The sequence below is a fragment of the Sebastes umbrosus genome, chromosome 12 (assembly GCF_015220745.1).
Source record: "Sebastes umbrosus isolate fSebUmb1 chromosome 12, fSebUmb1.pri, whole genome shotgun sequence".
NCBI classification, from domain to species: domain Eukaryota; kingdom Metazoa; phylum Chordata; class Actinopteri; order Perciformes; family Sebastidae; genus Sebastes; species Sebastes umbrosus.
In genome coordinates, this window is record NC_051280.1 from 12,143,079 (window position 1) to 12,167,559 (window position 24,481).

Genomic DNA, 24,481 nt, shown 5'->3' on the forward strand with positions numbered 1-24,481 from the left:
TCGAGGTCCCGACCACACACCCACCCGAGCCAATCACGAGCCGAGCACGGCCGCAGCTCGTCAGTGAGAGAAACTCACAGCTGTCAATCATGACGTCTCACCTCCTTTTTATAGCATCAAATAACTAATTAAAACCAAACTTATCAGACAAATGAACACTTGAACACACATCAGTGTGATAAGAACTACCTAAAATGACAGAAACCATCTTTGGGAAAAATGTATTTGACGTGTACTTTAGTTTGGTCCATGTCCCATCCGCTAACATGGAGGAGGTGGGATTTATGACCTATACTGCAGCCAGCCACCAGGGGGCGATCGAGATGTTTTGGCTTCACTTTTTGAGGAGCTGTCATGTCGTCCATCTTTATGTCTATGGGCCCATCCCCCACAGTTTATATACATATAAAATTTGTATGTATTATGAACATTTCCAAAACATTTTTGCACTAAGTAAACAGCTGGTTTATTTTCAGGATTAATCCATTTTTGTACAATGTGTCTTCTTAAAACATATATTGAGTCTTTCATTAATGTTTAACTGAAATATTTTTGGTAGAAATAGTAACTGTTTTATGAAAGAAAGATATTTCTCTGCACCTCATATGAAAGATAGTATGACATCCATTTAATTTCTATCCCTCCTCTGGTGTACAGTTGATCCTTTCTGTATTTTAATCATATGATAGCCTAATATGTGTACAGAAAGGTAATTGGCTTCTGAACTATAATCTTGTGTGATATATGTATATATACTGTATCAAATGAATACATGTTTGTAAACAGTACCCTCCTCTAAGTCTGACATGACTAAGCAGCCTCTTATGCAAAGCACGTTGGTTGCTGGATTAGCAGACATCAAGTAAAGACGGTAATAGGATGAAGCTCGAGAGGAAAGAGCACAAATAGACGTTGTCAGGTCAACGTACTGTCGAGACAGAGCTGAGTGGAGAAACACCTTCAGTAACCTGCTGGTAAGTTCCTATGTTGTGATGGTCACTTTGGGCCTTTTTCTGCTCCTTTTGTTGATGAGTTATAACCTTGTATTTAGCATTTAACTTGAGTTGAATTGAATATTTTATTAGTATCATGCTATATTTTTTAGGATGTAGGATGTTATTATAGTGAATATCAGTTTGATAAATTTGTGCCATTGTTCTCCTGTTACTTTAAAGAGATATTTTGGATTTATATTATGATGGTTACTGCAACATCAGTTTCATCAATTTGTACCTCTCTTCATTTATTTATGTATAATTCACAATTATACATTCATGTTTAGATTATATGTGCCAGTTAGAAACAACAGCTGGGTGCCCGGACTTTTGGGATTTATCACACATATATGTAGATTTTGGTGATTTTATAATGTCTTGATGGTTAGTCGGGTTTATTTATTTATATATATATATATATATAATTATTTTTTGTAATTCTATTATTATTATTATTATTATTATTATTATTATTATTATTATTATTATTACTATTATTATTAGTAGTAGTAGTAGTATAAATAACAATATATTTAATCACTTTTTAAAATTAATTTATTTTAAGGTATTTATTTAGTATTTCTATTTACTTATTTTACTTATTACTTATTTTTTGTATTTTTTTTTTAAATTCCTGACTTTCTTGGTTATTGTTATTATTATTTCCCTTGACAGGCATGGGTGGAGTGTTGTTATCTTAAAATTATTCTTAACATCTCTTGGTGTTGTGTACTTGATTGATGTGCCCTTTTTGCATTACACACACAAAATAAAAATGTTGACACTAAAAAACAACAGCTTGATGTGTTGTTAGTAGGATATAATGGAGCTAATTGTACCAGCAGCTTAAACCCATAATGAAATAAGTCAACAGAGTACATCCCCATTTAAATCCCTGCTGGATGCCAACTTGTGTAACTCCCCGTGTGGCTGAACTGGGGGTAGGTGACTTTAGCTTGTTTACTGGTTACCAAATTAACATGTAAACACAATATGATATCAGCTTTTACTGACTTGGTGGAGCCTGACCTCCTGACACAGCAGATGGTCCAGACAGAAACACAGCTGGCCAATTTTTCAAGCTGAGGCGAGTCCTGTGATGTCTCTTATTAGGTGTCTCACCCCCTACTGTTGACCTCTTAATGACATAAAGTAAAAAAACAAAACAGAACACAACGGCTGTTATCAGTCAGGCTAATAAATAACAGTGTCCACTGAAGAAGGAAAGAGAGATATCCTTTACAGTATTTGTGGAGTTCAAATTATGCAGCAAAACAAAAACAATAAGAAGTATTGTAGTATACATTGTTCACATATGATCCATAGCCTGATTTAAAACATTTTATTCCTAAAAACATGGAGAAAATTGATTTTTTTTATGGCTGTTTTTCTGACTTATGGAGTGATAAAAACAGATATCCAAAATTCCCCCTGTAAAAACCTTTGACTCTAATATGTCAACAAAATGAAACAAGAATGTTGAACCTGGCTTTATACAATGTTCAGATTTCCGTTCTGGAAATGTATGCAAATTAGCACAAATTTGAAGATAATGCCTCATTTGCATAAATTTCCAGAAAACTTGTTATATAAAAAATAATTGCCTTAATGTAAGTAATCAACTAGGGAGCTTTCATGGTGATACCTATTAGTTAAATGTCTCACCATATTCACCTGGGGTGTCTCCCCTTTGATGATATGATCATTTTTAGGTATCATTGATATCACTGCACATAGACTATTAAGGGTTTTGTTGAGATATATCTAAAATCAACTGTCCATGGTTATTATCAACATCCAGGTATTAGGGACTGTAGTATGACTAGTTTTTAGGTCCAGACAGATGTGTAGCACCATCTAGAGGCAGACCTACTTATGACCATGTACAGCATTGATGATGCTCAAGCTCAAATCCTATTAGCTTTCTGGGGCAGACTAGATAGCACCTGTTGTTTTTGTTTTCTTATTTAAATGGAAGATAAATAGGTCATCTTACTTGTCATATCATTCCAGATTGAGTTTTTTTTTTAACCTTCGAAGACACCGAGCTCAAGAATGAAGCTCCTGCTTGGTTTGGCTGTTCTGTTGGGGACCCTGGGGGTCCTTTATTCAGCCCTAGAGGACCAACCCACAGGCATCTCAGAGGACACCTTAAAACGTAAGTCAGCACAGAGGAATCTAAATCTATCTTTATTCTACTTTACTTATTTTAAAGGGAACATGTGTGATGTTTTGTACCAGAGTTTTAAAATATTTTTCATCAGCAGACCGACAGCAAATGTCTCTAATTTAGTAGACTTTCTACAGCTGTTTTATTTTTGATGTTTTTTGATTTTGTTCAGTGCCACATCAATCACATTGCAGTCATTTTTGAACAGTCTGTGAAAAATGTCTTAATGTAAGTGTTTATAAAAACATCTCACCCATGTTTTTTTTTACCTTCTGTCTCTCAGAGTTGTCCCTGGATGGGGAGAAACTGGTGGATGAGGAGGTGAGGAGAGCTCTGTACGGGGTGAAGCAGATGAAGGAGGTGATGTGGAGCAACGAGCAGAAGCACGAACACCTCATGAAGTCCCTCCGACACAGCAGCGACAAGAAGAAGGCACGACCAACTTTCCTAAGATAGAGAGATGGACAGAAATCAAAGCAAGTTAATGAAAGATGTTTCCCTTTCTGACCAACAGGGAGCAGACCAGCTGGCGAAGGAGGTGACGGAGAAGCTGGAGGAAGCTGAGGAGCAGTGTAAAAACTCCCTGCAGTCAGAGTGGGAGGCGTGCAGACCCTGTCTGGAGGACGCATGTAAAACCTTCTACACCTCCACCTGCCGCAGGGGGTTTGGCACCTTCCACGCCAAGGTATGAAAAACAACAGCTCTGACTTTCTTACTCTAACCTCCAAACTCTTGTTGCAACATTGATTAAAACAACAAACTTGCATGGATGTGAGTTGAAACTTGACCTTTTTTGGAATCAGTTGCCTTAGTTGGTGCCATCATCTCGTTGTTTATTCCAGTTAAACACTACATCAACATATCAGATAGAGAAACATGCGTTAATGTCTAAAATGACCTGTATGCATTTGTAATGAATGACAGTAGCACAATTCATGATTCATCATGGCTTCACTTATCTAAATGTAAATGTGCCACAAAAACATTTCCCTCTGTAATCATGTATTTTCTTTTTAGACCATTGGTTCCAAAGGTTTCTTTTCTTGTGGCCCATTAAAATGTTATCTGACCCCAATTGTTACGTCTATGAGTTGTGAACACTTTAAACACAGACTGTTTCCTTTACCTCAAAGTGTATTTCATTTGAATCGTTTTCAGAGGTCTGAAGAAGTACAACTGTACATTATTTAACAAGAAAAGATTAACAAAAATTAGAAAGAGTTAACAACATTTTGTGTTTTCTTATTCTTAACCCCAGTAATCATCATATGACCCCCAGGGGCCAGTTGCATAAACTTTGTTTAAGACTAGTCTTGGCCTTAGACTGGTCTTAAATTGTCAAGTAGGACTAGTCTAATTAAGCCTGTCTGTTGCATAAATATTAAGACTGACTTCATTTGAGGTAGGAAAGTTAGCCACCTCTCCCCTGAGGTGAGAGCTTTGTTTCTATGGCAACAATCTGTTAGAACTGTTTATCCATTACTTTTAATCAACGTATAACTTTTAGCAAATATTTTATACAGCTATTTCAACTGTTTATCCATGACTTTTTTGGATTCTTGTACCATATTCTTGAATTGTTTCTGAACATCTTTAACAGTTCTAATGATGGTTGGATTTATTCTTTTTACCTTTTCTGTTATTTTCTCTCATACTTGGTGTGGCGTCGCTGTTGCATCCAACATTTTTTCTCTTCTATTAAGTGTTTTATTTCACCCATAATGCATTGCGCGACAGGCTATCTAAGTCAGTCTTACATTAGTCACTCATAGGGAAGCTTTATGCAACAAGTCAATTTAAGTATCTATAGCAAGTCTGACTCAAAGTTATAAGAAGTCTATTTTTATGCTACTGGCCCCTGGTTAGTAACCACAGCCTTACACGACAGTAAGATAAACTCACCTCTTTGAATTACTTTTCACACTGTAGGTGGGGAACTTCTTCCGCAGAGTGTCCAGGCGCTTTGGCCCCCGGGAGCCTAGCATGGATGCAGGGGACATCCTGGTGAATCAGGGCCCTGAAAACACCGACACTGATGTCGACCGCATCGAGGATTCCTTCAACCGCCTGACCGGCAGGGTGGGCATGCTGGTGAGCCGCAGCGTCGCCCTGGTCTCCAGGATGAGCAGCAGGCTGGACAAAGTCCTCCAGAGGGCTTTCCTGAACGACTCCGACATCCTGACGGAGGAGACCCCCTCCGCTGACCCCTACGACCCCAGCCAGGACTCAGGCTTCCTGCAGGGCGTGGGACTGGACGAGGTGCTGGACTCCTTCTTTGACTTCGGCAAGAGTGTGGTGGAGGAGTTCGGAGCTGTGGTGACCCAGGTGTTTGATGACGTCCACGAGGCAGTGGAGGAAGAGAAGAAGAAAGGTAGTGGAGGGGCAGCAGCTAGTTGGTGCCAAATATGAGACCCAAACATGTCTAAATATATCCTACAACTACTGATATCTCCGGTTGTATGTGTGGATTTATAATATCAGCTGCTGCCGTGATTGGGAGGAATGCAAACCTGTAAAGTATTTGGCTTCAGTGGCACATGGTGGAGAACTACAGGGTTAGAGCAACTGTAATCTTGGAGCTCTATACGATATCCAGAACATTAATACAGCAGTAAACAACTATTTGCGAGCGTACCTTTTAGTGCATTTCAGCGTGCCCCAACTGCTAATCTATTACTTTTAGCTATTTCAATTGTTTATCCATTATTTATCCATTATTACACTGAGCCACCTGCTCAGGGTCGTGTCTAGAAATTAACCCACAAATTCGCAAAACTTGCAAAACTTCTCTCAATACTCGCTGCCCGATGACCTATCTTAACCTTAACCATTCGAGGTCGATGCCTTACCTTAACCATCTGCGGGCGACACGGCTCAGCCGTCGCCATGTTGAGTTGTACGGAGGCAATAGAAATGCTCCCAATCTTGCATGTAGCACCTTTAAAAACAGTTTAAAATATTGCACCAAAACCAGTTTAGACGTGGTAACTTTTCATATTTTAAAAGTATTCTATTACAGAGATGTTACTTGTTGCTTTTCACTAATAATTACATGTAACAATAAATATTTTAACACAATGCCAATCAATAAAAAAAACACTAATCTAATTGTTAAATGTTTTTGTGTGTTTGGTGCAGCGAGGGTAAGTTTCCCCCGTTTCCTGCAGAACAAGAAGTTGTGCCGAGACCTTCGCAAACAGACCTCAGAGTGCTGGCAGCTGCAGAGCCAGTGTGAGGCCTGCCAGGGAGCTCTGCTCACAGGTGAAGCACCACCACCACCACACCCTCACACCTTGTGTTGACCTCAGTAGCTCATCTGACCGCTCCTCCTCCTCCTCCTGTCTCCAGAGTGCCCCAGTGTTCGGGAGCTGCATGTGGAGCTGGATGAGGTCTCCCAGCTGCTGGACGTGTCCAAAGAGCAGTACGACGAGATCTTGTCTATCGTCCAGCGCCACACTGATGAAACCGTCAACTGGCTCAGCAACATGGCGGCTGAGTTCAGCTGGGTGGCTCAGGCTGTGAGCAACAGCAGCACTGTTGGAAACATCTTCCGTATCAGCATGGTGAGAAGGAGTGAAGGAAATGAATGAAAAGGCAGATTAACAGTTTGTATGATTGGGACATTGAAAGGGAGTCATCATTTACATTTGTTAAATTAATAAAGGATAGGTTCAAGAGAAGAGAGAAATCTTTTAGAGAGGTGGGGAAGCATTTTAGTCAACATCCACTAATAGAGACGGTGGTTGGTATAAAAGATGACTTCTTCCACCCTCCAGGTGGCACCAAAGATCCACGACGAACAGAACGCATCTGTGACTGAGACCAGAGTGGAGGTGAGCATCCTGAACTCTCCCCCACTTCTCCTCTCTGTTCCTGGGGAGCTGGAGCTGAGGGATCCGGCCTTCATCCAGTATGTGGCCCAGGAGGCTCTGAACAAGTACAAGGAGATAGTGAGGTGAGAACTATAATGATCACAGTGTTGAATTTCACTAGAGACAGTCGTCATCCATCATCTCTTTCCAATATCTTGACCTACTGTCGAAAAAAAAAAGCATACGCTGTCATTAGATACTAAGGTCCATGCAAAAGTTTGTTTCATCTTTTCTGCGTTTTGGTTACAATGCTTTATTCTAACATTTACTGGTATACTGCTAAAAATGTGTGACATAAATGCATTCTATTTTCCTTTACAGGAATGAGGAGGATGAGTAAAACTACTGCGTCTCCTTTTCTAAACTTCTACCAGCACCTTCTCTGTGAACAGAACTAGCTTGTGTTCCTGTATAGTAGTAGGCATAATCTTGTTGAATTGTAAATACACTACGAATGAACCGTGTCTATCATCGCTATTTATTGAATGTAAGAAAAGAAGAAAATGTATGTCGTTACCTGTTGTCAAATGGTGTACATGAATAAAAAGAAATAAAATGCAAAAGTGAAATACTTCATAAGTGATTTATAAACATGTCACCGGGCTTCTCGGTGGTCGAGTTGTCCAGGACGTCTTCCAATGAAACGTCAGAATCTGAATGAGGATCATTGTCAAGAACAAGAGAGCTAAAGGAAACTTTTGAGTAAATCTTTTATTTTTTCTGTACAAAATCAATATTAGTTACCATTCTCAGTAATTTCATTATCATCTCCCCACTAGTTCAAGTCCCGTCTTTAGGAACAATCACATATTAGGTTCTCGTGAGTGACGCACAGAAAGAAATACAAAAAAACAAATGTTCACATCTTTGTCCAGCTTACTTATTGAATGACATTAAGTAGACGCCTTAACATCTTGCTCAGGTCACAAACTGCTGGACAGACAGTGGAAGTACCTCTAAGAACTTTGTTATTGAACTTTTATATTCTATAAAAGCACTACAGCCCTGACCTGACCACAGCGTGTGCGAGGTGTTTATTTTGTCTGGTCCTACTTACTTCCCTCCAGAAGTGATCCATCATCTCTACAACTGGGGATTGAAGTAAGAAAACCATAAAGGGTGAGCTTGACGCAGGCAGGCGAATACCATTTGAGACTTTTCGTTTCCATAAAACATCACTAGTTGACTTTGCATAGTTGCATTTACTAATTAAAAGATGGGTTTTGTGTTGTTGGCTTTGGATTAAGCTTCCCCTCCAGCAGACACAGAACTAAGGACATTGAAGGCATGTTAAGTCATAATTTGGTGGGAAGAACAGAAAGAAATACTAAAGCTGCATGTATGATGTGAATTTAAAAGATCTAACAGATTCTTGGATCACTTAATACGGGGATAACTCACCCACTGTGATGTTAAACTGCGAAGATGTGTTCGACATAAGGAGAAATATGTTAAGAGTCTTTTACAGCAATCAGAAACGTGCACCAGACAGAAGATGCTAATTTCAGACAGAACTCAAACTTACTTAAATTTCACAGCTGAAATGTCCATTTCAAAACATTTATAAAATGTTAAACAGGAAGTGTACGTTATCACAATACCTCTTTATGATTTCAAGTCCCCGTTTAAATAAGAAAAAAAGAAGAAAAAAAAAGCGTAATAAAAATCAACGTGATTTTCCATTCAAGTGACCGCGTTAAATATAATTTGTAGGATCTTTTAACGCGGTCTTCTCATGTTCTCATTCATCCAACCTGATCACACGTGCTAAAATCTTTTTGCACATACTGTTATGTACACCTCTCAGTTCATTCTCTCCTCCGTAAAAGTACGACCTGTCCATTTACTTCACCTCACATATCTTCTCCGTCAAAAGCTTTACAGACGCCGCGGCACATACTTCGAAAACAACCTGTCGACATACATATTCAAACCAAACTCATGTACATACAAAAAGACTCCAAAATCAAACAACTGTGTTGTAAAATGAAATAAAAAGGGGGGGGGGGGGGGGAATTGGAGGAGAGAGGGGAAAGGTATCATTTAAAAAAAAGTATAAAATGGTGCATCTGCAAGTAGCCATTGATTTGATCACAGTGTTGTGGCCAGTCCATGTAGATTATACTGATTAGCAGGGTTCCCAGAGCTTAACGTACCAGCACCAATCTGCAAAGTTGGACACTTCCCCAAACATTTGGTCCCCGGGTACACGGGGGACAACCCTCTACTTCAGACAACATGTTCTTCTTGCTCTTGCAGATATACCAGTGTGGTTGTGGACTAGTTTGTAGCATTAAAATCTCTTTCTCTGCAGCCTCATCCAGGCTTTTCCCCCCATGTTGAAGTTCTGTGTACCTCTGTATGAGTTTGCCTCCATGACTAGAGGTTGTCCCCTGGCTGGTACTGTGGCTCTGTGGCTGTGAAGTAGTCTTCCAAAAAGGACTGGCTGTACTCGAAGGTCGGCCTTTCGTCTGGATCCTTCTTCCAGCAATGCTTCATCATCTCGTGGAGGGACTCGGGGCACCCTTGGGGGCAGGGCATCCGGTAACCTCGCTCTACCTGCTCAAGTACCTCTCGGTTCACCATACCTGGTAAAAACACAAAGAGATAGGGTGTGAATGGACTGAACGGACCGCATTCAGGGCTGCAACTAACAATTATTTTCATTATCGTTTAATCAATTAATCGTTTGGTCTATAAAATGACCGAAAATAGTGAAAAAATGTCCATCCCAGTTTCTCAAAGTCCAAGGTGATGTCTTTAAATGTCTTGTTTTGTCAGTCCAAAACCCAAAGATATTCAGTTTATTTTGATATAAAGCAGAGAAGGCAGGATATCTCCATATTTGAGAGGCTGAAAACAATATTTTCTGCCATTTTTGCATGAAAAATTAATTGATTATCATAACAGTTGGCAATTGTTTTTCTGTCGATCAACTAATCGAGCAGTCGACTAATCGTTGCAGCTGCTAACTGCATTTGTGTAGCGTTTTATTACAAAATGATTTACAATTTGCCTCATTCATCCATTCAACCATGCAACTTAAATGAAAAACTTTCTCCCAAAAGGGTCAATATACAGATGTTGATTTTGTTTGTTAAGCTCTTCGATAATCACGTCAATGTGACTTGTCCAAAGTTTTTCTGGTCAGGAAAAATGGTGCCAAGTTTTGATTAGGAAGCAGCCCAGCCTGAAGCCGGAGCAAATGTTGGCATCATGCAGCTGACAGTAGGAGAAAATGCCCACGCAACACCACTGTGTTAAAGGAAAAAGATGAAGAAATAAAAACTTGGTGGAGAATGGGGTCATTATTTCCTGTAAGACTTGTAGTCGATTTCAAAGTTAAAAACACATAACAGTGCAGAAACATTGTTAGTATTTTGTGGAAAATAAAGCGTAAATATAAATGTAAGTTGTCCCACTGATCTCTAACTGAAATACTACAGAGATGAGAGAAGATTTAGCAAAAAACAAAACAGTGTTGCTTCATCTTCTGGCCTCTTCCTGCTTTTACTGGAGCACCAGAGTGGTGGATTCCTTCCCAAGAAGGGAAGACAGTGATCGTGAACCCTGTGACACGGCGCTGCTGGAACTGCTCCATGGGGAGCTCAACCGCAGCTAAAAGAGGTTATGACACAGAGTCAGCCCGCTCCACTCCACCACCCCCTTCTCCATCTCTCTGTGGGAGAGTGGGGATCAGATTATCTCACACACTCGGGGAGAGGAAAGACCCAGAGTGACTGCTGAGACCAGGATCCGGTGGCGGTGGTGGTGTGTCGGATGCTGAGGTGTTGGCGTGATTTATAACTTAGATCTGAAACCCACAGCCTGTCATATAACTGAGTGAGTGTATGAATCTATATATACAGTATATATACACACGTAGACTAAAATAGGAAAGAAGATGATGTGTTCCCATGCTTGGTAGGTCTTGGTATACCTGCCTCATACTGCTTAAATAGAACAAGAGAATAGAAATAGAGCTCCCCAAAAGGACTGCAGCACAGCAGGACAAGAGCCACTTGAGTCATAGTATAATTTTAAGAAGGGAAAAGAGCGTCTGGGGTGAATAATTAGACCGAACGGTTTGCACTGAAACCAAGAGGGCCACGCGAGCCAGATGGTCCTCTACAAGAGACGGTGGTTAAGTCTGCCATATGGCACGCTCTGTAATCAGTGCCAGTCGATCACTGTCAACACCAGACGCCCTGCAGTACCGCTCTCAACCAGCAGGGGGAAGACATGAGGTCGCAGAGGACATCATGAGTGAGAGAGAGGAAGTGGACTGATGGTCATTAGACATCTTTGTTGACTCATATCAGCTATATGTAGTTATGTATCCTGTATTCTGATCTACATGTGTGAGAAACTACTATTAAAAGCTTCAGATGATGAGGATGATGAGTAGCACGATGGAATTATCCTGTAGGCTAAAAAGGAATTCCTGTTTTTTCCATGAAGGAAAATATGAGCAACATATTCAAGATAACTTTAAAAACCAGAAATTCAGAAAACGGCAGCTTCTTGTGTAAGGAACAAAAGAAGACATAAAAACACAGTTCTGACAAGTAGGGCTTCAACTAACGATTATTTTCATTGTCGATTATTTTCTCGATCAATCGATTCGTTGTTTGGTTTATAAAATGTCAGAAATTTAGAAAAATGTTGATCATAAATATTTCCGAAAGCCCAAGATGACGTCCTCAAATGTCTTGTTTTGTCCACAACTCAAAGATATTCAGTTTACTGTCACAGAGTTTAAATTATGGAAAAAAAATTATAAACCAGAAAATATTCACATTTAAGAAGCTGGAATCAGAGAATTTAATTTGTTTTTTAATTACTCAAACAGATTAATCTATTATCAAAATAGATGTCGATTAACTGAATAGTTGACACCTAATGGATTAATGGGTTAGTCTTTGCAGCTCTACTGACTGTGTAGCTCCTATCGTTACCTGGGTATGGCACTCTGCCCTTGGTCACCAGCTCAGTCAGTAGTATACCAAACGACCACACGTCTGATTTGATGGTGAAGCGGCCGTACAGAGCAGCTTCAGGGGCCGTCCACTTGATGGGGAACTTGGCACCTGGGAAAAGGAAATAAAAAGAGTCAAGCAGGAGGAATAGGCTTCAAAATGATCAGTATGACTAGGGTTATAACCAGAGTTATTATATTAAACTAAAACTGAAACTAAAACAAAACAATATCCTCTGAGAAAAACTAAACTGAAACGATATTGCCTGAGTAAAAAACTAATACAAATAAAATAAAAATGACTGTAAATTAATTTTAGTTTTAGTTTTTTAGCTCTAATATATCACTACTGAAAAAAAGGAGGCAGCATGAATTTCCTTGAACAGATTTGACCATCCAGGAGATGGTGCTGTGCCGAAATTGCTACGAACACTAATAAAGATTAAACATTATGTCCATTCCTACACGGTATTTTGTATGTATATGTAGCAACGTACATTATAGCTGGTCCTATCAAAAACAAACTAAAACTCAATTTATTAAAACAAAAAAAAACTTTCTGAAAATGTGAAACTGAACTAAAACCAGCAAACACACTCTGAAAACTAAAATGAAACAGAAAAGTCAAAACTACAAAAAAAATAAAAACAAATTGAAAATTCTAAACTATTATAACTTTGATTGCAACTAACCATATTTTCATAATTGATTGATCTGCTGGGAATTTTCTCAATCAATAGATTAATAATTTAGTCCTTGAAATTGTGAAAAAGCAGCAAATTCTCACATTTGATTTCTGAAACCACAGAACATTTGGTATTTTTGGCTTGAAAAAAGACCAAAATAATGAACCGATTATCAGAATTATTGAAGATTAATCTGTTGCTTCTGTTGCTTGACTAACTGATTGATCAATGAATGAGTAAAACATTGGTCTAAATATTCAGAATGTATGAGGAAATAAATGCGTGTCAGCTTGTGCTCTTATACTTCAGTTCAAGTATGGGCCAAATGTAAGTTCCTGGGCTGCAAATAATCAATTTCATTGATTGATTGATTCATCTGCTGATACTCTTTGTCATTATAAAATGTCAGTAAATAGTATAAGCAAGTTCTCACAACATGACATGTTCAAATGGATATTTCTATCCAACAACTCAAGGATATTTAGTTTACTATTACATATATAGATAAAGAAAAATAAGTGAGAAGAAACAAACAATGTTTTAGCTGTAAAACCGATGTTGTCGTCATGGGAAGAGATTAACTGAAGGTCAAGAGTAGGCGTTAAAGGTTCAAGGTTCAAAATAAATGTCTAGTCTTTTTAAAGCCAATGCAAGTCCTCACAAGAGCAGACACACAAACCCACGTCTGTCCAGTTCTTAACACACACACCTTGTCTGGCGGTGTACTCGTTGTCCTCGATGAGCCGAGCCAGGCCAAAGTCGGCGATCTTACACACCAAGTTATCAGCCACCAGGATGTTGGCAGCTCTCAGGTCCCTGTGGATGTAGTTCATCCTCTCGATGAAGGCCATGCCGTCTGCGATCTGGGATAGGATTGGACAGGACAGACAGACAGACAGACAGACAGACGGGGAGGGAGGAGGGGACAACAAAGAGAAAATGGCATCAGGATGCAACCAAAGCAAACAGTCAAGTAAAGATCATTTGAGAATTTTGCAAATGAAAAGATTAAAGTCAAACATTACTTTTGAATAATACTAATTAAAGGGAGAGTTCGGGTGTTTTGAAGTGGGGTTGTGTGAGGTACTTCTCCATAGTCAGTGTATTATTTACAGTAGATGACAGCAGCCCCCAGTTTGGAGAAGCAGACAGGAGTTACTGCATGGGGGCAAAAACAATGTACTGCTGTGGACGAGGCCGGCAGCAAAACGGATTTTAGCCGCCTAAAAGAAAGGCACACCTATAAAAATCAATATCAGTTTAAGTGTACGCCATATTTAGAATATTTTCACTGGTTTACCTTGCCGTCAGATAGCCCTTTCTGACGGGGGAACTGAAGCCGTTGTATTCATCTATGCTCTCGCCAAAGCCACCAGACTCCATTGAAAAAAAACTGTAATTTTACTTCACATACCACAGGAGATGCTGGTCTACCGCTGCCTTAATAGGTTGGTTTGTTTGTGCTATTGTGTGTCTTTGGTGAATCCGAAGTAACCAAAGTTACACAATAACACAAAAAAAACTAATCAATAGAGGCAGCAGTAGACCAGCAACTCCCGTGTTCTGCAAGGTAAAATTATAGATTTTTTCAATGGAGTCTGGTTGCTTTGGCGAGAGCATAGACGGATACAACGGCTTCAGTTCCCCGTCGGAAACATAGACTGTATAGCTGTCTCACGGCATGGTAAACTGGTGAAAACATTCTAAATATAGCGTACACTTAAACGGATATTTCTTTTAGGTGGCTAAAATGTGTTTCACTGCTGCCCCCGTCCACAGCAGTACGTTGCTTTGATTCTGTGCGGTAACTCCTGTCGGTTACTCCAAACTGGGATGCGTCCCGACTGCAGTCTACTGTAGGTAATACACTGACTATGGATAAGTACCTCATACAACCCCACTTCAGTGTTTACAGGGAGTCATTTTAAGAAATGTACACTTCATTGATCTAGTATTTGACCCAGATATTAATGCAAGCAGAAATAAAAAAAAGAGATTATATGCAGCTGCGACAGCAACAGCAAGTGGACAAAATATTTAACACAACTATCTCCTCACGCTGGCTGTCAACTCCCTCAGAGGCGTCTCAAGATTTCAACCCGCCTCGGTCTCATTCTCAAACATTTCTCCACTCTGCTGAGTGAGGAGAGGAGAAGAGGGAGCCTGGGAGTGTCGAGAGGCAAATTAAGAGCAGATCACGGTAGGTGACTGAACCAGCGAGCTTAAGTGGCCTTTAAGTGGCAGTTAAGTGATGGAGGACGCGAGGAGGCACATAGAGCGAAGGGAGGAGGAGGTGATGGGTAGAGATATTAAATAAATATGACTGCCAGATGGAGAACAAACTGAAACCATTATTCACAGAGTCTGAATATTTGACTCATGCACACCTACACACACCTGCCCACGTGGAGCTCTGTCTGTTTTATTGCTGATGCATGAAAAATCCTTCTCTCACACAGAGTTAAAACAGCAGCCGGGCAGGTAGGAGCGTTAGTATTCAGACGCTGTGTTTTGATCCTACCTGTGCAGCCATGTCCACCAGCTGGGGCAGCTTCAGATATTTGCCATCTCCCTCCTTCAGGAAGTCCAGTAAACTACCTGTCAGAGTTCAGAAGAGTCAAACACAATCAATATGTCTGTCTGTACAAACACAACACAAGAAATAAATGCAGCACTGCTTTGAGAAAAGAGTTCAGAGTCAGAAAACTTTCAAATAACCAAAACCACTCGAAGGCAACATGACTGCCAAGATCATGAGAGGCTTTCTTCATTAAGCTCAGCTTCAGTTTTATGTTGGTCTTTAATGGTCACACAGACCAATAAAGCTTTATTCTACTTATAATAAGAGTCATAATCAGAGTTCCAATGCAGTTCAAGAGTCATACTCGACTAGACTTTTCCTTTGTTATTATTACATATATTTTACCACAGATGATTTGAGAGGACAGTTGATTATATTTGAGTGGTTATAGCATTTTTAACAATTCAATCTTTTTTCCAGGGCAATTCAGATTTATTACTGCACAGTGAAGCTCATAAAAGTGAGGAAACAATAAGCAAAAAAACACATTTATGAGTAGAGGGGGACTTGAAGATAATGAAGAAAATTGGATGCACAACAAAGTATTAAAACCCTTATATTAGGGGCGGTTGGCTTGGTTTTGGTGGGTTTATTATCCCAGTGGGCAACCTCCGGGTCTGAGAAGAGAAGCCAATGCTGAAGTGCCTTAAACTTGCATTCTTTCTAACATCCAGCAGGGGGCGACTCCTCTGGTTGCTAAAAGAAGTCTGATTGTATAAAAGTCTATGAGAAAATGACCCTAATTCTCACTTGATTTATTACCTCAGTACACATTATAAACATGAGTTTATGGTCTCAATCGCTAGTTTCAAGTCTTCTTCAATACAACATGATGTTCATTTAGTAAATTATGGTCCCATTTAGAGTCAAATAGACCATAAAGCAGGGGATGCTTTAGGGCGTGGCTACCTTGTGATTGACAGGTCGCTACCACGGCCTTGTCCGGTCTGGGAGTTGTCCGTGTTTTCGTCTTACAACTTTAACCCTTTCACAGTTTGTTTTCAGTTCATGAAAGTTAATTGTAACATTTTGGTCGCCTAAAAAATGTCAGCGTTCGGTTGTATTTAGCTCCACCCTCTTGTGTAACTTCTGGTTGCAAAAAACCAAGATGGTGATGACCAAAATACAAAACTCGAGGCTTCAAAGCTGCGGTCCACAAACCAAGTGGTGATGTCACGGTGACTACGTCCTCTTCTTATATACAGTCTAAGGTTTATCCATGAATGAATAATGATTGATATTTGCTTGAGGCATCCTCGAGGGTTGCGAGTGTTCGCACGGCCAAAGTGACGTCTCACCCTGAGGGTTTTTTACCTGCCCATGCACATCCAACATTTTCTGTTTATGCAGATGGGCAGAAACCATGCTGAAACTATGCTGTAGGTGTGAGTTTTGGATACACGGCCTCTTACAGTTTGGGAGAATATCTGTTTTACCGCAATGAGAAACCCGTACGGAGCATAGACCTTTTCAAACTTCACAACATAAACATTCTAAATGGGTCCCTTTGTATTTCCTGTTGCAATGTTTGTTAATGCAGTAGCTGACAGGAAGCAAACTTGGACCAAAGCTGTTGTCCTCACAACAGAACACTTGTAATGTGATTCAGTTCATATCATTGTTTCACAACTTTTTGCATACCTCTTTTCAAGTCTGTCTACATATGACTCTGCTTATTCTTGACTTTGTGGTTTGTGAGTTTGACCCGTCCTTACCTTTCCCCATGAATTCAGTTACAATGTAGATGGGCTCCTCGGACACCACGGCATAGAGAGGCACCAGTTTGTCGTGTCGGAGTTTCTTCATGATCTGAGCCTCCTGCAGGAAGGCCTCTGGGGACATGGTGCCCGGCTTCAGGGTCTTAATAGCCACCTTAGTTGTGCCATTCCATGTGCCTGAATAGAAACATATAATGAAAACAAAAATGATCCCTCATGTTTGAAATAAACCAATGTTACATTTGTGCAGGTTGAAAGGTATTATTGAGGAAATAATGAATGAGTAGGGCTGTGAAGTTAACGCGGTAATAACGCATTAACGCAAAGTTGTTTTAACGCCACTAATTTCTTCAACATATTAACGCGCCTTGAGATTTTTGGGTTGTAGCGGACTCAGTTTTAAAGCTAGAGTGAAGATAAGGAGGTTAACACTCAAAATTGACGCTCAATTTTGGCGAGGAGAAACTGTCATGGCATGTTCAAAGGGGTCCCTTGACCTCTGACCTCAAGATATGTGAATGAAAATGGGTTCTATGGGTACCCACGCAGTTTTAGGGCAAGTCATAGACAAGTCAGCATACTGACACACTGACAGCTGTTGTTGCCTGTTGGGTTTGAGTTTGCCATGTTATGATTTGAGCATATTTTGTATGCTAAATCCAGTACCTGTGAGGGTTTCTGGACAATATTTGTCATTGTTTTGTGTTGTTAATTGATTTCCAATAATAAATATAAACATACATTTGCATAAAGCAGCATATTTGCCCACTCCCATGCTGATAAGAGTATTAAATACTTGACAAATCTCCCTTTAAGGTACATTTTGATCAGATAAAAAAAATGTGTGATAAACTTGATTAATCGCGATTAAATATTCTAATGGATTGACAGCCCTAATCTAAGGCATTTCCAATGTATTAATGTGACACACACTGTAATATTAAAAAAACACTTTTTGACCCCTTTTTAAGTGATTGAAAAGTCAATCCTAAAAATCAGCCGTCATGCCAGTGATCTCTGGCAGCGTTCCCGTGTGTGTAGAGCCGCTCAGGAGAGAAAGAACACGACAGCTAAAATAATCAGCCACTTCCTGGTCGAGAGCCTCTTACTCACGCCCTGCTTGCTCACAATGAGCTGAGGCAGGAGATCTGACGGCTTCCGTCACAAGGCTGACCTTCATGAATGAATCATACTGAACAAACTACACACACACACACACACACAAGCTCGAGGACAATAGTAGGGCGATGATAATATCTAATAATAATATGAGGTGGCGAGAACATGGTGGAACAATGGAGGTCAACTAGCGCAACGTAAGACATTTAAAATAGAGTAAATGTTGAACAAACACATAAGCGAGGAGGGATTTTCTGTCAGAAGTTGTAGCTGAGAACAAATAGTGTAGGGAGCGACAAAGAGAGAGAGAGAGAGAGAGAGAGAGAGAGAGGGATTCCTGGGATTGCACAGTGGAGGCTGGCAGGTCGAGGCTTGCTGCAGGCCAGGCTTAATGAAAGAGCGAGTGATGAAAGAGAAGCGTCGTGTTCACTGAAAGGCCCCCGTCTCACATGCAGGCCGGAGAACTGAAGCGTAGGAGGTGACCTGTGATTACTGAGCTCTGTCTGTGTGTGTGTGTGTGTGTGTGTGTGTGTGTGCGTGTGTGTAAACCAACAGCAATCATCATTTACATCATTATGTGGGCCATAGAGGCAGCAAGACGAGCTCCTCACTGAGGTCAGTCCCCCTCGACTTAAAGATAAAATGAATCATTCTATAAACTAACTCAGTTTATTTGCATTTACTGCTTCTGAGTTGTTTTACATTAAATTTACATCAGTTATAAATAATGCACAGCGGATGCTTTGCCTCTTCATGTAAGCCCTAATGGCCGTGTGAGTATATATCCACGCAGTTGTTTGTATTCTTTACTAATTCATGATCAGTGTCAGCATCAAACATCAATACCACAGAGTGTATTCATGCATGTGTGTGTGTGTGTTGCTGATAAACAAGAAGGCAACATCAGGCTTTCCGTATATACGTACTATAAGTTTTGCTGAGAGATTTCTCACAAAAATCATTCAACCTGTATCCTCTTCATGCAGCTTTTTACTCTGAGTAAGGAGTGAATTTCACAGCAGAAACTCTTCAATATTCTGTTTTTGTGGAAGCGACTGAGGAACTCAGACAGAAACGCTAAGACATTCAAGGGCTTGGTCACATTAGTGTGAATATCACCACAATTCGGGACTGAAATCAGCTAATTTAAATGAAATAATGCCAGAGATTAATTGGATCCAGCTTCTATTTTATGACTTTAAACTGAATACCTTTGGGTTTTGGGATTGTTGTTCGGATGAAACAAGCAATACCAATATGTCAGCTTTGGCTTTTTGGATATTCTATCAGGTATTTGTCAATATTTTGTTGCATTATATGGACCAAATAAATTATTAATAATCAAGACAATATTTCATCTAGAATCGCTGATGAAAATAATGGTCTTCTCCTGCTCGGCTGGATTATAAAAGGCTCTGCAACAAAGATGCAGCATTGTTTGCAGTCAGCCGTTAGACAGGAGTACATATACATCACTTATTTCCAGAGGTGGAGCAAATTCATTTCACAGTACTGCTTTCTGATGTGACTACCAAGACAAAAAACAACAACACAAATGATTAATAATTACCATGGAATGTTTTATAAAGTTTGGTCTAAGTTTCTGACATATATAAATGAAGGAACCCAAGAGGAAGTAAATCTTTTTTTATTATTATTTATTTATTTTTGTCAAGGAAAATATGTTACCCCATGTACTGATACATGGTGTCAACTTATTATTTTTTGCCTCCACAGTTTACAATTTGTTGTTTTTTCACTGTACTTGTAACTAAGTGTGTGTGCCCAGATGTATTTAGTTTTGTTAATTATTTTTCATTGATCTACTGCAGCAGCTGGGGTGGTGGGTGGTTCGTAAACCACTTCACAAGACAATATGCATAATGTGTGCGTTTTTGAAACATATACTGTCGTAGCCGTAACGGTCTCTTACCCATCCAGACTTCTCCGAAGCAGCCCTGGCCGAGTTTGACCTCCAGTCGGAGAGACTCACGTGGGATTTCCCAGGCGTCCTTAGCAAGTCCCTGAGTCTGAGGCTTCACCGTGGGGCACACGGTCGTCAGCCTGTAGCACAGACCATCCGAATGTTCTGGACAGGAACAGACATGTAAAGACACACAGGGGGGAAAAAAAAAACAGAAAAAGAATGAGCTCTGAGTTGCAGCTTGTTAGTGGTCAGCCTGCTCATTCACCACCAGTCTGTTAAACTAAAACGTGTTAAAAGGGAACTTTGTTATTTTTCAACCTGGACCCTATTTTCCCATGTGTTTGTGTCCAAATGACTGATTAAGGGACAACAACTTTTGAAACTGGTCCAGTATTGAGGGATAACACTGTAACCGGCTTCCGTGAAACAAGCTGCGACGTCAAGTGAACAGGGTCAGTGTAACGTTACGTCCACTAAAAGGGCTTGTTTTTGCCACTGACTGGCTTAGATTGTTATTATACGTATCTGACAACATTATGGAAAGGACCCTACAGAGAAATAAAACCTTTTTCTTACCTTTAGCTTGATCCAGTCTGTTTGTTATTGTGTCCAAGTCCCACTCAAGGAGAAGTCTCGTTGTGAAATCTGAATATCCATATACTCTGGCTCAAATAAATACGGACGACCATCGAATTCAAAGACCTCATCCACATTGTGGAAGTCTTCTAAATACTCAGCCATGACATTGAAAATCTTTTAGATAACACTAAGCTACGCTTTTTGTACTCCAACACAACAAACTCTGCCTGGCTGGCACTCGCGTTTCCACCATGGATGTATTCCACTATATACACTATAACTAGACTTCTCCTTGAGCGAGACTCTTTTCCATAATGTCAGACACTTATAATAACAATCAAGAGTCTGTCACGGCAAAGACAAGCACTTTTAGTGGACGTAAATGACCGTGCCAGCTTGCCCCAATAGCACCATATTGCAGCCTGTGAGCACCTGCCATCTACACCGCTCTCCTTCAATACTGGACCAGTTTCAGAAATTGTTGTGACTATTAGTCAGTTAAACACAAAAACATGAGAAAATAGGGTCCAGGTTAAAAATACATAAGTTACCCTTTAACACACAATTGTAGCAGTAAGCAGAGCCATGCTACAGTAAATGGACTGAAAACGTGATGAATAAAATATCACATTGCCACATAAGAACACCAACAAACTACAATCAAACCACAAAACAGAACACTTGACCCTTCATTCCTCACAGAATAACACATTTCCGTTCCAGAAATAATCAAATCTTATGTTTGTTCCACCATAATGACATGAAACGTGTTGAACTCAATTTCATTTCAATTTCAGTAAGAAAGCAAATGGATCAAAGGGTTGTTGTTGTTGGAGCGTAATGCAGCTGACAGCAGCAGCATTAAACCATCTTGTGAAATGTAGCATTGGTATTCTGCACACAGAAAAGGGAGACACGGTGGGAAACCAGCCTGTTATATTGAAGCCACTGAACAGGTAAGTCTGTGTTAGAAACCGTTTCTGCATGACTTCTCAGTTACTGTTGACTTCTGTCTGCAGTTTTTTAAAGGCTACACTTAGAGGAATACAAAGGAGTCAATTATAAAGAGCACTGCAGTAACATGAATCATGTGGAAGCGAGCAGGACAGGGTCAACAACACAAGACCTCAAGAGTCACATAACAAACATCCTCTTGTTTATGGATCCTGCCTCTGGGAGTTAAACTGTATTCTTGTAAAGTTTTTCAATAAACAGTTTGTCCTGCATGTGTTCACATCATCCGGACGCTTTTTCTTGTTACAGCAGCTGCCTGCCTGTCAATACTGTGCAGATTAAAGCGGGCTTAAGACTGTTTTATATTCGTGCCTCTTTTGGCTTAAGTCTCACATGGTTTCGCTTTTTTTGGGACTTTGTCGTGACTGCTGAGCTGCGACCGTGTCAGTGAAAGCACCACAGAGAACAACCCTCTCTATAAAACATATTCAAAATGCATCCCAGCAGCAGATCTGCAGCTGAATAATGCATTTTCTATTTCAAGCACTGAATTCATTGGCTAAAAATACAAAAAAAAACACACAATGTATAAATGACTATAATAAAACATCAACATGAAAAACACTTGCTCTAAGGAGGGGCAGCTGTCCAGTTGTCTAAATGCTTCCAACATGAGAATAAGCTGCGTACCTGTGTAGTGTTTCACCAGCTTCTGTAGCGCCTCGAACTGGGCCCGAGTGGTGATGTAATAACCTCCGTTGTCCAGCTTTCGGATCTTGTAGTGTTTGACGTTGTCTCCCTTCACCTCGTCCCAGTCCCGGATAGACAGAGAGTAGGCACCTTTAACATCCACACAGAGTGAGTTAGATTGTGCTTCATCGTAATAGAAATGCTCAAATCTGCATCTCAGGCTTTTTTTTATTCTATATGACATGATTCCAAATGGAAACGCCCACTCAGCCGTTGCAAAAAAGCAGTGACGTAGGTTACCAAAGTAAGCTGATCGAAGCTAATCAATAAGGGGAAGAATAATGTGAATGTTAGCACCAGTTGAGTCAAAGTTAGCTCTGCTAAGTTTGGAAATAACTGAAAGGGTTAGTTTGGATTTTTTTGAAGTGGGGTTGTATGTATTCTGCGAGATAAAATGACTGCTTTTGTGAATGTAGTCTGGTGGTTTTGAAGACAGCGATATAGTGGCTTCTGTTCCCTGACAGAAAGGGCTGTCTGATGGTGAGGTAAAGCAGCTGTTGACAGGAGCAGCAGAAAAACATATTTTAGCCACCTAAAAAAATTCTAAATTCTATATCAAATATAAGTGTACTCTATATTTAGAATATTTTACTTTAATTCGCCATCAGACGGCCCTTTCCAACAGGGAACTGGAGGCGGTATATCACCGTCTTCAAAAGCCACCAGACCAGACTTCATTCACAAAAACAGGCATTTTACGTCAAGGAACACGGGAGTTGCTGGTCTATCGCTGCATCGATCAATTAGTAAGTTTGTGTTATTGTGTGACTTTCGGATCTAAACAAAGCAGTACATTACTTAGCTTCTGTGCCGGTACTCCTGTCTGCTTCTCCGAACAGTGAGCATGCCGACCGACATCTAAGTTACTGTATCTAACATTGCTACACTTACTATAAGGATGTATATACAGTATACTGTACAGGGAGAACGTCATCATGCAGAAACCTACATCAGGTCACGTGGGAAAACGTTTTTAGAAGGGCTTGGAAAAATAGCATTTTGATGCTAAAATATACATACTTTGACCAACATTTGAATGTGAGGATTTGAATACATAAGGAACACCACTGGGAAGCTACAGAATGATTTAAAAACCCCAACCCTTTAACTTCTAATCTACATTAAAAAAAAAATCCACATAAATTAACATCAGCTGCAATAAAACCAAGTCCACAGCTCTCAGAAGCACAACAAAGGAAACGCTTTCATCATTTGCCTTACATATCAGAACTGCAGCCTCATCATTGCAGTTTTGCTTTCAAGAAATAAATCCTCTTACCTTTGGTCGTCTCACTCTCTCGTGCCAAGAAAGTTCCCCGCTGGTTCCCTGGAAGCAATAAGAGACGCTCAGCGTCTTTGCGGCCCATTTTACCAAAGTACCATCTGCATGAAAAGAGAGAGAGAGTCAGAGAGTCAGACACGGGAGGAGCTCTCAATATGGTTTACTACACAACAACAGATAGGATTTTCTCATTCATGTAATAAGAGCACGGGTGGTGTGATATTTACATGTTGATTTGGAAATCCTCTGGCTATATATGAATATAGTATCGTATAAACCCTGTAGGGCTGCAACTAACGGTTATTTTCATTGTTGATTCATCTCTTGATTGTTTTCTCGATTAGTTATTTGGTCTATATAATGTCAGAAAATGGTGAAAAATATCAATCAGCATTTCCCAAAGCCCAAGATGAAGTCCTCAAATGTCTTGTTTGTCTACAACTCAAAAATATTAAATTTACTGTCAAAGAGGCATAAAGAAACCAGAAAATATTCACATTTAAGACGCTGGAATCAGAGAATTGACTTTTTTTTTTCTTAAAAAATCACTCAAACCAATTACTCATTTATCAAAATAGTTGGCAATTAATTTAATAGTTGATAACTAATCGATTAATCGTTGCAGCTCTAAAGTCCTGTGTGTAAAATCGTCAAGTTAAAAACCAAAAACAGATGAAGAGGAAAATAAAATATGTTTGATGTTAAAGTAAACATGAAACATCAGGAATGTTTATGTGGTTCACGTGGTTACCTTCAAACCAAATAGCTTAAAAAGTCAAAAATAATTTAGACCATGCTACTATAATTATAGCTTATTATTAACTTTGAAGTCTTTTTGCTGGTTCCATTACATATAAGGGCTGTTACTGT

At 39.8% G+C, this 24,481-nt stretch overlaps 2 protein-coding genes across 4 annotated transcripts in view; one reads left to right on the forward strand and one right to left on the reverse strand.

Annotated features, from left to right (window-relative positions):
* Nucleotides 1–24,481, reverse strand: part of yes1 (YES proto-oncogene 1, Src family tyrosine kinase) — a 47,177-nt gene that overhangs the window by 4,220 nt on the left and 18,476 nt on the right. For 2 of the 3 annotated variants that reach the window (XM_037788520.1, XM_037788521.1), the window contains 8 exons: nucleotides 23,609–23,712; nucleotides 22,270–22,419; nucleotides 20,053–20,208; nucleotides 16,998–17,177; nucleotides 15,223–15,299; nucleotides 13,411–13,564; nucleotides 11,996–12,127; nucleotides 7,731–9,625 (listed from right to left, as the gene is read on the reverse strand). In XM_037788520.1, the coding sequence (XP_037644448.1) occupies nucleotides 9,417–9,625; nucleotides 11,996–12,127; nucleotides 13,411–13,564; nucleotides 15,223–15,299; nucleotides 16,998–17,177; nucleotides 20,053–20,208; nucleotides 22,270–22,419; nucleotides 23,609–23,712 (1,162 nt within the window). In that variant the 3' untranslated portion in view covers nucleotides 7,731–9,416. Of the gene's footprint in view, nucleotides 1–7,730; nucleotides 9,626–11,995; nucleotides 12,128–13,410; nucleotides 13,565–15,222; nucleotides 15,300–16,997; nucleotides 17,178–20,052; nucleotides 20,209–22,269; nucleotides 22,420–23,608; nucleotides 23,713–24,481 lie in introns of those variants that run through there. The other variant, XM_037788522.1, reaches the window with a different exon arrangement.
* On the forward strand, nucleotides 871–7,600 carry clul1 (clusterin-like 1 (retinal)). The gene is made up of 9 exons (XM_037788523.1): nucleotides 871–974; nucleotides 3,009–3,153; nucleotides 3,449–3,597; nucleotides 3,680–3,850; nucleotides 5,095–5,536; nucleotides 6,304–6,426; nucleotides 6,514–6,728; nucleotides 6,942–7,120; nucleotides 7,359–7,600. The coding sequence occupies exons 2-9, from the start codon at nucleotides 3,051–3,053 to the stop codon at nucleotides 7,375–7,377; spliced, it is 1,401 nt and encodes a 466-aa protein (XP_037644451.1). The 5' UTR covers nucleotides 871–974; nucleotides 3,009–3,050; the 3' UTR covers nucleotides 7,378–7,600.